This window comes from Kogia breviceps, chromosome 1, assembly GCF_026419965.1.
Source record: "Kogia breviceps isolate mKogBre1 chromosome 1, mKogBre1 haplotype 1, whole genome shotgun sequence".
Lineage (NCBI taxonomy): Eukaryota > Metazoa > Chordata > Mammalia > Artiodactyla > Physeteridae > Kogia > Kogia breviceps.
This window is the reverse complement of record NC_081310.1, coordinates 66662023-66675813: the sequence shown is the minus strand read 5'-3', so window position 1 is coordinate 66675813 and position 13791 is coordinate 66662023. Positions and strand designations below refer to the sequence as shown.

Here is a 13791-nt window from a genome sequence, read left to right as displayed (position 1 = left end):
TCTTGCCTAGAGAGGGCATTCCACCCCCAGCTCAGATTTTGCTGGGATCAGTAATGGTGACAGACAATTTCCAGTGCTGCCTTGCCTTTGGAAATGTCTTGAGTTTTATTCACATCCTTATTTCCATCTTTCCTCCTAATAGGGAGAGCCCCATCCTGAACATTTTGCTACTATGATAATTAGCAGATTCAGGGCAACATGATATATACAATACAAAGGATTTAGAGCCAGGAGAGATGTTCATAACATCTCTGAGCCTCCATTTCCCCATCTATGAAATGGGGCAACAGCAATACTTATCTCTTAGAATTTGGGAGGCTCACGTCTCATTAAGTCCGCAGCAGTGCTCCATGAATGGTAAGGGTCTGGGTTTGCTGTTGCCAGTCAAGTGTTTGCTTGAGCAAGGCCTGATCCTCCAGAGGATCTAGGTGTTCCTGTCCTTGAGGGGCTGACACCTGATTCTACACAGGTTTTCTCTTCTCTGGGGGTGCTTTTTGAGATTGGCCCTTATTGGGCAGCTTCCTGAGTAGGTCACCAGGAAGCTGATGCCACTGGAAAAAGTGGAATTCAAATGCAGCTGTGCCCGCACGCCCCCTTCCCCAGCCTTATTCAGGGGTGAAGCTGAGTGTTTGAAAAGGGCTCTGTGCTGGGAAGGCCTGGCCAGGCCCACAGTAAATCGTGCTTTGAATGGGAATTATTTTTGTGCTCTGTGTTTGCTTAAGAGGGCTCACTCCTGCCTGAACTCGCTGCACTGCAGTCCTCACCCTTTGCTGGTCCTCTTCCTGGAACCTGGATATGTTAGCCAGGAAGGCTGTAACAGTGCCTGTCACTACGCCGGGGACCAGGACCCATGGAGGGTTGCTTTCATATCTCCTGTCATCTCCTGATCTCCCCACTCCCAAGCAGGAAGGCATGCCCTGGATGGGGTTCTTTGGCTGGGTGACAAAGAACCCCTTCTTTGGGTGACTGCCCCTTGGTCCTCCTTCCAGCTCCTTGGGAGGACTCAATTAGGAGATTTGTTACAGGCCAGCTCAGCAGGGCCACCTTCAGCCTCTGCCAGCTTCTCTGATTAGGAGTGACTCTGTTCCTTTTAAAAATTCAAATACTTTCTCTAAGAAGCAGTGATATGGTAATTCCCTCCTAAGAGAGGGGTGGAGTAGGGTGGATGGGGCATTCACTTCCGCTGGAGTGCCTGTTACATCCAGGGACCTAGCCAGAGACCCCTGAGACCGGACCTGCTCGAGCCTTATGATGGTGAAGGCCCTTGTGGCTCTCCTAGGAGCAGCTTTCTGTCCAGAGTGACAGTGGTCAGAACTCTTGAGAGGCTGTGAGGTGAGGAGGAAGTGGCTGGGGTTTCCCCTGCCTGCTCCCAAGGTCATCAGTGGGTGAATCCAAGGCCCGGGCATGGCCCAGGATGTGCTATTTGTGGCCCAGCATCTCAGAGTGTGCACATGAGGGCAAGATAGGAGAGCAGCAGGAACTGAGATTTGTACCCAAAGGTTGAAGATCCCAGCCAGGAGTGTTTTTAGGGGGGAGGGATGTGTTTTGGGGTAGAGGAGAGAAAGGAAGAAGTGGGGACAGTATCTCTAGCTGCCACCTTTTTTCTTAAATAGAATGATTACCCAGGCTCATTCGGTCACTAAGGGAAGCCTGACACATGCCATCAAATCTGAATTCAGTTCTCTTGATATACACAACAGACTCCCCTCCCCTCATCAGTGGCCTTAGCATTTAAATGGCCTTGGCACAGAGCCCCATAAGCAGCCCTAGGGATTGTGGCCAGGTTGTGGGGGGAGGGTTTAGTGTTACTTCTCATCTTGTCCCTCTGTGTCTTCTGGGGACATGTCCGAGGTAGAGTGTCAGTGTTTGGGCTTGAAGAGAGGGGAACGGGAAGGGGCCAGAGATGGGGCAGAAACACTCAGGCTCCCTTCTCCAGAACCTGGTGGTTTGGGTCCGTAATCCCTGCCAGGCCTGGAGCTCCCTGGGGGATTCGCCCCAGAGGAGGCCAGACTGTTCTCCTCCCCTCAGCCTTACCTCCCCCAGTCCCCACCCCCTGCTTGACTCAGAATGGAATGTGCAGCCTGTGGAACAGGATGGGGTGGGAACTAGTTCCCAGAGGGCCTTGGTCCCCGTCCCCTCCCCTCCCCCCACAAAGCGGGTAGGAACCTTAAGGCTGGGTCCTGCTCCTTGGCAGGGCTGGAGGTGCCCCGCTCCAATCCCAGGCCCTGTGCTGAGTGAGTGCAGAGGCGGGTGCGGGTACCACGGGGACCCAGGTCCAGCCATTTGAAGGAGCAGCCAGGGTGGGGGGATTTCTTTATAAGTCCAAGACATTGGTGGGTGGGGATTTCTTTATAAGTCTAAGACGTTGGTGGGAGTCCAGGGGTATAGCAAGCCAAGCAGATCCATCCCCAGCTCTAGTAGCTGGGGGTGGCCTACCCCAGACCTCCACCCTTTGTTGACTTCTGTTTTGTTTTAATTGCGGCTTATATTTTCTAATTCCTAGATTTCTGTAGTTTCCAAAAGTAGTACAACAATGTGTCTTACTTTTGCAATCAGGATGGAAAGGATTTAAAATATATGTAGAATTGCCAGACAGGGAAACAGACAAAGTAGTCAGTGTTTCTTCTCTGGAAGACTGGGAGTCAAGGCTTGACCAAACAGTAGAGTATTCTGCAGAAAGAGGGGTCCCTGGCAGGAGGGGCAATAGTTGGAATATGATAAGAAGGCCTGTAACACTGGACTGATACCCTTTCAGGATGACCATTGAGTAGGCCTATGGATCCCCCCGGTGGGCTCTGGGAGGGGGGCTCTGGGCTGGGGTGGGCTGTCCAGGGACTGGGCCCAGAGGCCTCCTCCTACATTGGCTCTGGCACCTGGGGGGAGGCAGGAAAGGGAGTGAGCTTTGGCTTAAGCTGCCCTCACGCTGACTCAAAACAATTAACTCCTGCCTGGCCACACAAGACAGGTCCCGAGCAGCCCCGAGTGGAGGGTGAGGAGTTTCCTGTCTCAGTGTGAGGTGTGAAGCTCTGGAAACCTTGCTCCTACTGAAACACAGCCCTACTGAAGGAGTCTAAAGTCATTCACCCATTCCTGTGAGGCTTTGGTTCCTGGCTTGTCCCTCGAAGGGTGCGGCGGGGGGTGGCAGTGAGGAGGGAAGTACGAATAAAAGGTTATTGGGGAGGGGCTGGAAGGAAGCCTGTGTGCAGGTACAGCCAGGCTGTCTGAGGCCAGTGGGGAGAGGAGAGTGGGGAGTGAACAGGGAGCTGTTGAAAGCAGAAGGGAGGGGCCCCTCCAGCCCCTGACATTTCTCTGGCTGCCTGGCTCCCCTCTCCGTGGCCGGTGGAGAGGGAGGGTATGTGCGTGTAAGTGTGTGTAAGTGGCCAGGCGGGGCCTACACCCTGAAGACCTTGGTCAGCCCCCGCTGGACCCCAGGGGACAAGGCTGTGCCTCTAAGAGCCCCCAGGGGACAGTGGGGACATTAGACCAATGTCAGGAAGGCAAGGGGAGAGCGGACTGGGAGGCGGCAGAAAGAGCCTGGCCGGGGCGCTGCTGGGGAGACCCGCTGAGCAGAGCGAGGCCTCCTTTCCTCCCTTCTCCGTGAGCTTCAGTTCTCCAGAGCCTCTGGTGCCTCACACAGATTGGGGGTTCAATTCCAGTCCACCTGGTGAGGGCGGCGCAGTGGGTGATCACCCTCCACCCTCCTTTCCCTCTCTACAGAGATGCAATCTCCTCCCACTGTGCCATTGTGAGCATGGATTGCAGTCACCTCGCCCCCCCACCAAGCCGGGGTGGGGGTGGAGTGGGTACAGGGGAAGAGCTCTGGAGACTCAGTGGGGTCCTCTAGCTGGGGCTGGTGGTGCAGAGAGAGGGAGGCCTCTCCTCTTAGTCGCGGTGAAGGGCTCAGCTGTCCCACGGGGTGAAGGGCTCAGCTGTCCCACGTACCTGAGCCAGGAAACAGGGCAGAGAACAGAGAAAGGGGATCTGTCACATCTTGCCTGGGGTAGAGGTAGGTAGCAGAAGAGCTTTCTCTTTGGTATTTGAGGAAGTCAAGGGATGAATGTGACTGTTAAGTTGGAATAAGTATACAAGTCTGGGTGAATGGGGTTCTTGGAGTTGTGCAGTGCACAGTCTGCACAGCTGTACATGCCGGCCCTTTTGGAACTGGTTCAAAGCATCAGGTAGGTCCCTGTGGTTTTCACAAAGTAAGTTCCTTTCTCTTCTACCTGGCCTTAGGTCCATACTCCTCAGCATGAGACCCCCAATTTGGAGGTGATTTTTGGCTCTTTGTTACCCCTTTCTAGGTGTTGATTGACCTGGAGTTTGGGGAACCAGAATTGAGGAGCGGGCTTGTGTGTGAGCGAGAGTATGGGTGTGTTGGGCAGTTTAGAGAGGGTCTGGAGAGTTGGACTGCCCCCACCCTCCTTGTGGAGTCAGAGTCCTGTTTGGGTAACTGGCCACAGGCACAGTGAACCTCTTGACTCCTGAGTGAAGGCTGGCTGGGTTTAGGAGTTCTCAGATGGGGCAGGCAGGTGGGGAGGAGGGCAGGGTCCTGCCACCTCCGACAGTAACCCCTCCCCCAGGCGCCTTTGCTGGCCTGCGACCCACTGGGTCTTCTTTATGTCCCTGCCTTCCTCTCTCCCCCTCTCCCATCATCAAACTCACTCATCTCTTGTCCTTCAAGATCCTGCTCTTTGATCTCTGAAGAGATGACTGGCTAATCGGATTTACCAATCTAAATTCATGTGCTGGTGGCAAGTTAACAGGTAGTTCTTGAAGCTCTTTTAACTGGCCACCAGGCCTTATCAATCCAAGGGGGGCACTGTCAAAGTGGGAACCTGGGGTTGGAGTTGTGGGGTAGGTGTTTGGGCCTGAGGGGGCTTTTCCATTGCCCATCCACTCAGCAGGTAAGAGGGGAGCCCCTGCCTCAAAGCTGTACCCTGTACACTGGGGCTGAGAGACCAGTGCAGCCCTTACAGTTTTGAGGAAGATAAAGATTAGATATTCACTGACAAAAGTGAAGGTAGGGAGGTGCAGGGGGAGGTCTGTGGAGCATCAAAGCATCAGGGAGGGGCACCACTACCGGATTTGGGCCATCAGGAAAGGCTCCCTGTAAGAGGAGACATAATGACTTGGGGGGTGAGGAGGAGATAGCTTGTCAAGAGCACATCAGAGAGAAGAGAAGCTGTAAGGACAGATACCCGCCGTGTTTTCCAGGGCCCCCACCTGGGTCTCCAAGGGCATATCCAATGGTCCTGTCCCTCACCAAGGACCCTGGGGCATCATGACTTTGTGGGGGAGGGTGATTGATGGGCACTCAAAGACAGGGTGGCTTGGGGCTCCTGACAGCCTTGTTCGACTATGAATTGCGTATGGCAGCATGGGGGAGCGTGGGTTTTGGGGTGCACTAATAAACATGGTGTGTGCGGGGGGGCTGCCTGTGGTGTGTGGCCCAAGTGACCCAGGGATTGGAAGCCCAAACCTCTCCCAGGCAGCTGCAGTGGGAGTCGGGGGCGGGGATGGGGTGCAGGATTGCTAGGGCCAACTGCAAATTTGCCAGGCTGGCGTTAAATGCCTTTGCTGCTTCTCTCCTCCCCTCCTGTCCCTCCCTGCCCTCCCGAAAATCAACAACTGTGTCAACAGCGGGGTAATTGTGCTTGGCCGGCAGCCTCTGGGGCTTCCAGGACCAGGCAGGTGCTGGCAGGGGCTGCCGAGCCCCACGCTGGGAGCAGGCTGGGTCTGGCTGCCAGGGCTGCAGGATAAACAAGGCCTCACACAGGCTGGCTGGGAGGGAGGGAGGCCGCAGGCAGGCAGGAGGGAGAACAGGTGTCTCAGGAGCATTGCAGAAACAAAGGGCCTCTTGTCTCCTCCTCCCCGGCCCCAGGGAGCAGCCCCCTCCCCCCTCTCTCAGGCCCAGCCTCGAGCCCAGTGGCCAGGTCAGCCAGGGGGTGCTGGGAATGAGGGAAGGGCAGGTGCTGACCTCCAGACTCCCCTGCATCTTGGTGCTTGTTTTTTCTTGCTTGAGGCAGAGGTAAAACCAGTGCTTATGAGGCACTAGCCCTGGAGGCAGGATACCTGCCTCTGAACAGATCCACTGGCCATGAGGCCTCTGGGGGTCTCAGTTTCCCACCGGAAAGACAGAAAGACGCTCATCGCTGCTGGGGCACCCAAGGAAGAAATGGATGGATGGGAGACAGGAAAAGGACCTGGAACTTTTTAGAAGAAAGAAGCAGCAAATGTCGGGAGTGATGGAAGGTGGGCCAAGAAGTAGGGAGACCTGGGCCAAGGGATTCCAGGTGGGATTTGGGGTGGAGATGGCTGGGGTGCAGCAACACCCTCCTCCCTCCATTGCCCTTAACGAAACAGAGCTTTACTGAACACCTGCCATGTGCCAGGCACTGTACTAGGGATGAGAGGCAAGGAAGAATAGCATAGAACCTGCACAGACAGACTGGAGCCAGACTGCCTGTGTGGTCTTGGGCAAGTAACTTAACCTCTCGGTGTCTCAGTTTCCTCATCTGTAACATAGCGGTGATAATAGCCGCTGCCTCATGGGACTGTTATGTTGGTTAAATGTGTGAAGAGATGCCTATTGTATATAGTAAGGGATACATAAGAGAAGGCCGTTATTGTTCCGTTATTGTCCTTGTCCCTGAGAGAGTATCAGGGGCTCAAATCTCGCCAGAGTGCAGGAAGCAGACAGGTAAACAAATAATTGCAGTCCAGTCAAGTACTAGAGACTAGGGATGTCCAAGGGCTCTGGAATGCCCTGGAGGAACAATCAACTCTTCTAGGATTATTAGGGAGTGATTCATAAAGGAGGGGCAACATTTGAACTGGGCTTTGAGTGAGGTATAGGAGTTTTCTGGTCAGGAATGTAGGAAGGGCCTTCCAGGCAGGGGCACCGTGTGAGCAGCAGCCCTGAGGTGTGAAGGCGCCTGTTTGTACCTGCATTAGGGTCTGTGAGCCTGACAGCTGGAGGGTGACTGGGCTGGGCTGCAGAGGGCCTGAGCGGCAGGGGGTTTGGGCTCATCCCTAGTCTGTTCCAGGGTCAGGTGCCAACTTTGGTCGTTACTCAGTATCTTTCTTCCTCCTGCCCACACCAATACATTATGAATCACTCAGTCTAACGCTGGAATATTCTTCAACTTATAGAGAAGCAGGATGGTTTGGTGAAACCACCATGGGGTCTTAGAGTCAGAAATTTCTGGATTCGAAGCTTTTGGATTTTGAATCGTGATATTGGGCCATTTACCTAATTTCTTTGAGCTGCATAAAATTGGGGTCATGGCTTCTCCCCTCTGGCAGAGTTATTGTGGGGATTGGAGGAAAGTTTCTAGATATATAGCATTTGCCCAGTAAATGGGAGCTGTTAGGGTTACTCTCTGTGTGGTCTTACTGATGCCATAAACCTTTCTGGGCCTTGGTCTCTATCTGTAAGGGGGAAACAGTGGTCTGTCTACTTCCTTCCATGATTTTCAAACTGGTAATGGGCCAGGCTGCCCATTTCCTGGGTAGATCAGTCAGGCCCAAGACCCAGGACCAGAAGGATCGGCTGGCAGCCTTCCCAGGGCACCAGCTGGTCCTGCTGGATTGAGTGGAGGGAGCTGACCTCCGGTGGTCCAGCCCAGGTGCTGCTCCCTGTGCAGCAGGCAGTGGGGCTCCATATCCTGCCTTTCCCACAGGGGTGAAGCCCTCCAGGGTTCCTCTAACAATTGCTGTGCTGGTATTTGAGGGGCCGATGGGCAGTAGAGGCCAGTGGGCACCAGAGGAGACCAAGACCCTGGTCTAGACTGTGTGTCCTCAGGCCTGTCCCTTCACCTCTTAGAACCTTGCTTTTCCCATCTGCAACTTGGGGAGGACCATTTGGACCCCTCCTGGGATAAAACAAGAATGCTGTGTTGCTGTGGCAATAGAGTCAGATGAGGACGATGACAGCTACCCTGGTAATGTTTGTTGCAGTTTGAAAATCCAGATGTGGAGTCAGACATTTAGTCACACTCCCTCGTGTGTACCTGGTGGTGCCCTCTACGGTGCACTTCCCTCCATGCACCTCATCTCGGGTGCCTCATGAAACCTTGTCAGTTAGCAAGGGCAGAGAGTATCTAGCCCCCCATTTTGTGGATGAGGAAATTGAGATTTAGAGACAGGGTGATGGGGCCTCGTAGTTCCACACTGACTGTGGGTCTGAAGGGATGAGGCTGATCCATGTGACATGTCTGACCACGCAGCAGCACAAGAGGGAACCCACTCCAGGATTCTGCTGCAGGGTCCCCTGGTCTCCTGCCCTGGCATGCTGCCATTGGTGTTGAGGAACTGGTGATAGGACGGGCTAGGAGCATCGAGGAATGCCTGCAGTCCGTTGGGTCTCCTGACAGTTGCAGGGAGCCCATCCCGGGTCCAGATCTGGAAGGGTGTTTGCTTTGGCGAGGCCACCATCCTCCTCTCCTCCTTCATTTGCTACCTTGGCTGTGCCCATCGGGGGCATGACCCCATTTTCTCTTCCTCCTCTATACTCACCTTTCTCCAGTGGCTTCAGGGTGAGGTGAAGTCAGGGAGAGAAGCTGATTCAGGAAGATGGGGCTGGGACAGTACTCTGAGGTCTCCTGGCCAGGTGGTCAGATAGCTTCCTAGGTAGCCCTGGAAACTACCTGAGTAAGAGAGAGGCAGAAAGAGCAGCAGTGACACTTGGATTTTTCCAAGCGCCATGTACATGTTTACATATAATTTGCATATAACGAATACACTGAACACAATTTTATAATCTATCCCCAGGCGGATTTGCCTTTTACTATTGTTCTTTTCAAAGATGGCTGCTCCTGGCTTTTTACTCTTGTCTGGCCACACTTCTATTCTGTTCTCCCCATCCCCCTCACAGCGGGCAGGTGATGGGGGCAGGGGGCGGGTCGGCGGGGGGGGGGGGGGGGGCAAAATGACACAGACAGAGGGTCAGCTTTAGGTCAGCCCTGCTATTGATCGCCCTCCCTGGGGTGAGCACAGAGGGTGGCCCCCGCCACTGAACACACAGGCCTGGCCTCCCTGCCGCCCCCCAGCGGCCCTCTCACCTATGAATGTGGCTCAGGGCACCTTCACAGGCAGGTGCACAGAGCTTGGCACTTAGCAGGTGCTCAATAAATCTCAGGATAAATCGAGATTAGAGACAGGCAGGAACCTTGGAAAACAAAGACATACCCTGTTCAGGCTCCTTGGTGCCCAGCTTTTGTGCCCGTGAAGGACGAGGTTGATGGGGAGAAGTGAGCCTCTGAGGAGTAGATTTCTCTCCTGACTGTGGCCAAAGGAGGCATTTCTTTCTCTTCTTGGCCTTGCAGGAAGTAGCGGTGGGGATAAGAGGAGCAGAAAGAAAGGGCCGGGCCTTCTATTATTTTGTTTTTCAGATTGAGAGTCTGTTATTAGCAATTTATGACGACCAGGTCTGCAGCCAAGCACATTCTGTTCTCCACTGTTGGGGGGAGACTTGCAGGGCCATGGCAAGAGGCTGGACAGAAAAGACAACCAGGTCAACACTTTTATGATTGACGGTTGGGTGCCTTGGCCCGTACCAGGGGCAGCTTTAGCACGGGGCCAGTTTGAACCCAGTCCTGTGTGGGGATGGCATGGCCTCCCCGTGTGAACCCAAATGGCTTCAGTAAGTGGGGTGAACTCCCCTCCCACATCATGCCTACTGAGGCTTGGGCTGCAGATTGCTTTCTGTAAAATGGGGTCAGGGCAGTGACTCTCAGAGCAGAGTCACTGTAGAGTTTCTCAAGACGGCAGGGCCTGGGAAGAACCCTACAGAGAAAGGAGAGCAGCTGTGTAGGAGAAGACCCCAGAAGAGGGGGAGTGGGCAAGATGACCACCCTTGTGGAAAGAATGGCACACAAGCAAAACAACCCCCTCTCTGCAAAAGAGCTGAGCTGGTGGAATTTAGCTCCGCGGCTGCAAGATCAGGGCAGTAGATAGAGCTCTGCGGGCGCCTGGGCTCTGTGTGTGCAGGTTGTTGTGTGGGGTCCTGGAAGACAATGGAGAGGGCAGGAGCAGCACCCGTGGCGCCCCCTCCACCAGGCTGGCCTCTACGCTTCTCTGGACTCGTCACCAGTCCCCATTCCTGGAAGCAAGCCCCCTTCCTCCATCCGCTCCTCATGTAAGTTGGTTTCATTCTTCTCTTGATTTCCCCTCATCCCCCTCCCAACTGTTTGGCTTTGACTAGAAGTAACTACATTAGCCATTCTTCAAGGGGTCAGCGTCCCCTAGGGGGCCAAGGTGCCAAAGGGCAGAGAACTTTCGTTGGTGGAGGGCTTCTCAGGGTTAGGGGAGGTGGTGCCTGATCCCCGGGCCTCTGCTCCATGGCTGGGAGGAGCCCAGGCTGCTTCGGGGAGAGCGAACCGCTCAAGTGGCTGTTTCTCGCATCCCAACTATGTCCCCAAGCTTAGTGCCATTGGGTGGTTGTTGAAGGGCAGACGCGCTGGAAGGATAAGAAGCTTTTGTGGGACTCTGGCAAGAGCCAGGGCAGAGAATATAATGCCCTGGGTAGTGGGGGAGAGGGATGTTGGGCAGTGAGAGAATGGGCCTGCTTTCCAGCTGTGAGGATTGGACTATTATCTTATTATTATCCTCACACAGCTGACAGCCACTCAGTCCTGAGACGGGTTCCTTGTCCTCTGTTCTATGGGTTGACATCCTCTTGCCCGGCCAGCTCAAGGCTCTTGCCAGGGTTTCATGAAAGGATGAACTCTGAGATTTGATCCGGCATGGGTCAGTTCATTAGGTGTGTATGGAGCACGTACTCTGGGCCCAGCACCAGACTCAGGGCTCCATCAGCAACCCCTGTGTCTTGCTAAGACAAATGTTAGTAGTAGGGCTCCTCTGTGCCAGGTGCTGTAAGGAACAACGGGGACTAGGGACTGAGCTACCAGCCGAGAGGCTAAGGAGCCCTGCTGCGGTAGAAAGGGGGGGGCGGGGGGGCATTAGCTTATAGTTCAGTTAGGAAGAGACCTCCAAGGTCAGAGGGAGCCCTGAATGCAGGCCAAGAAGCTAGGACTTTGTTGACAGCGGGGAACCAGAGAGTGTCTCAGAGAACTTTCAGAATGGGTGGCTCATTCATTCAGGCTGAAACTTCTCTCTCCTTATTCTGCAACAAACTTCCAGCAGAACCCTGTGCTTTTTCTTTCCATTCAAAGACATTTTTGCTGCCTTCAGGTCGTGCTGAACCATCTGGTAATCAGACAGCTTCCCTTCCCCTGCAGGGCTGCGGCTTCCCAGGGTGTGAGGCCAAGCCTGGCAGCCTGCGGAGGGGAGAGGTCCCTTTTCCTGGTCTGCCCTGACCCACACTCACCCCGGCTTTGGTCCCACAGGGGCTCAAGGGAGTGAGTGTGGCCAACTTTCCTGGGATGTCCCATTCCTCAATAAATGTGAGCAAACTTATTTTGTTCAGGATTGATCAATATTAATCTCTGGATGTCTTTTTTAAAGGCAGTGGCTTGATATATAGTTTTAACACATAAGGTATTCAGGGATGAATAAGCTCTACCAATTCCTTATTTTGTGAAGGCAGTGGGGTGGGGCGGGGGGAAAGGAGACCAGACCCTGCCCGCCGGGAAGCTGTAATCTGTCATCTGTCTGGGGAGGCGAGACAGGATCATGGGAAAGAGCTGCATTGTGGGAACCAGCCCTTTCAGCTGAGTTGGCCTGGGCACCAGGACTGCTGGAGACGTTTCTGTCTCCATGGGCTTGGTTTCGGAGGCTAGGTACAAGGTGGAGTCAGACAGATCCCAGTTTGAGTCCTGGCTCTGCTTCTTCTGAGCTGTGAGATTTCTGGCAAATGACAGGACTTTGTTAGAGCCTAGTTTTTTCACCTACAAAGTGGGAAAAGATTAATACCTACTTCCCAAGGTTAAAAGGATTCAGTGAAGTGATGTATATATTACAGTGCTTAGTTAGGGGCCTGGAGTATAGGAGACACCAGTAAGTGGGAGATAGTATTAGTATCGTGCCCCCTGTGGTGGTGGTTGTTAGGGCTTGTGCTGGGGTGGGACAGTGCGGCTCTCCTGGGGCCTGTACGGATGTGGGGCAGCTCCTCCCTTGGGTCGTGAGCTTGGCCCCTGTGGCATTTGGGAAAGGGGGAGGAGCACCTCTCCAGAGTGTGCTGGGTACAGACTTTGTCGGCTGTGACACCTCTCTCAGCCTCCCACTGTATTCCTTCAGATTTGGCACACAAATGTGCTGTGTGACCCTGGCCAAGTTACTTAACTAATCTGTGCTTCAGCTTCCAGAACTGTAAAATGCTGCTGACAATCATATCTGATACTGAGAGGATTAAATAAAAAGGGTTATATGGAAAGTGTTCAGACAGTGTCTGGCACAGGGGGTGTGTCTTATCCAGGCATTTGCTGCTGTGGTTATTCTGTTACAGGAGTGACCCATGCACTCAAAGAAACAAGGGAATGAGCTGCTGCTGCCCCAAGTGTTTCAGGAGCTTGGAGCAGGGGTGGGGGGTGTCGGATGGAGGTGGGCTGGGGCGTGGACCCCAGTGTGCTGGCGCTGGGGAGCAGCCCAGAAAAGGGGGTGAACTCTCTCACACACTAGCTGCAGGCAGGGTATTGCCAGGTATAGAAGAAATGATATGGCTCAGAGTGCACTGCCTTTTGTCCTTTGCCTGGTGTTGTCCCTTAAACTGGTCACTAAGGGGACAGTTCTACACCAAGTAGAATGGATTTTTGCAAAACGGGTGAAATTCACGTATAAGTTGGGATCGCTTGGAAGCATGAAACCACCACACTCACCAAACCCAGCTGCTGGTGAGTTTTAATAATTCATGGTAATAGACAGCCTTTAACTAACCTTTGGACTCTGGGCCCTTGGGAGCTGCCTGCAGGAACCCGGCAGGAAGTGGAGGCTGTCCCCCGGCACCCAGCCCCACAGCTGAGAGGGCTAATTGGGTTGGGAGTGCCTGCGGGGAAGTGGCCTTTTCTCCAAGGTCCTTGTGCTGTGGTTTTGGACTTGGAGTCAGGTGGACCTTCAGTGGGATTTTGCTTCCACCCCTTAGCTTCAGATGCTTCAACTATAAAATGGGTTTTGTTGCTGCCAAAAATACCTGTGAGGCGCTTAGTTTGTTGTGTTCACTCGAAAAATGGCAGGTGCTGTCACGATCTTTCTGCTGATTTGGGCTGCAGCCTGAAGGTAGAAACCAGGGGCTTAGCAGCACTTATATTTCTGCAACATCAAAGACCTTGGAACCGCCCCCCCCCAAGCTTAAAATTTTATCTTTGAGAGAAGAAGTAATAATTCATCCCATGTGCAAATGGAAAAACCGAGACCTTGCAAGGTTGGGTGGTGTGTCTCAGGTCCCACAGTGAGTTACAGGCGTCCAAATCCCTTATATGGGGCTTTCTAAACCATCCAGTGTATTAAGTGCTTTGACATTTAGAAAATCACTATGTTGAGGCTCCAAGCAATCTGGTGGGTTTATTTTGACTCCCAATTTACAGATAGGAAAACTGAGGCTCAGAGAATGAAGACTTGCCCAGGATTGCACCTTGATTTTGTTCCAGAGCTAGGGCTCAAACTCAGACCTTCTGCCTCCAAATCCAGGGCTCATTTCCACTGTGCACTCAGAATTATCACGTGGGTCTGTGTGATCCTCTCTGCAATAACTTTTTCCCTCCATACCTGTAGATCTGCTAGGGTGGATGGATAGTCATGAGCCAGGAGGGAGAGGGTTAAATTCCTTCCTAAGCGAAGGAGCTGGTTTTGAGCTGGGCGCCTCCAGTGACCCCATCATTGACCCTCACCCCCTGG

General features: G+C 53.6%; 1 protein-coding gene across 5 annotated transcripts in view; it reads left to right on the top strand.

Moving 5' to 3' along the window:
• Positions 1 to 13791, top strand: part of SOX13 (SRY-box transcription factor 13) — a 43933-nt gene that overhangs the window by 4515 nt on the left and 25627 nt on the right. For 2 of the 5 annotated variants that reach the window (XM_067033452.1, XM_067033455.1), the window contains exon 2: positions 9991 to 10138. The exons of the other annotated variants lie outside the window; for them this stretch is intronic. In XM_067033452.1, the coding sequence (XP_066889553.1) occupies positions 10017 to 10138 (122 nt within the window). In that variant the 5' untranslated portion in view covers positions 9991 to 10016. The remainder of the gene's footprint in view (positions 1 to 9990; positions 10139 to 13791) is intronic. 5 annotated transcript variants of the gene reach the window in all.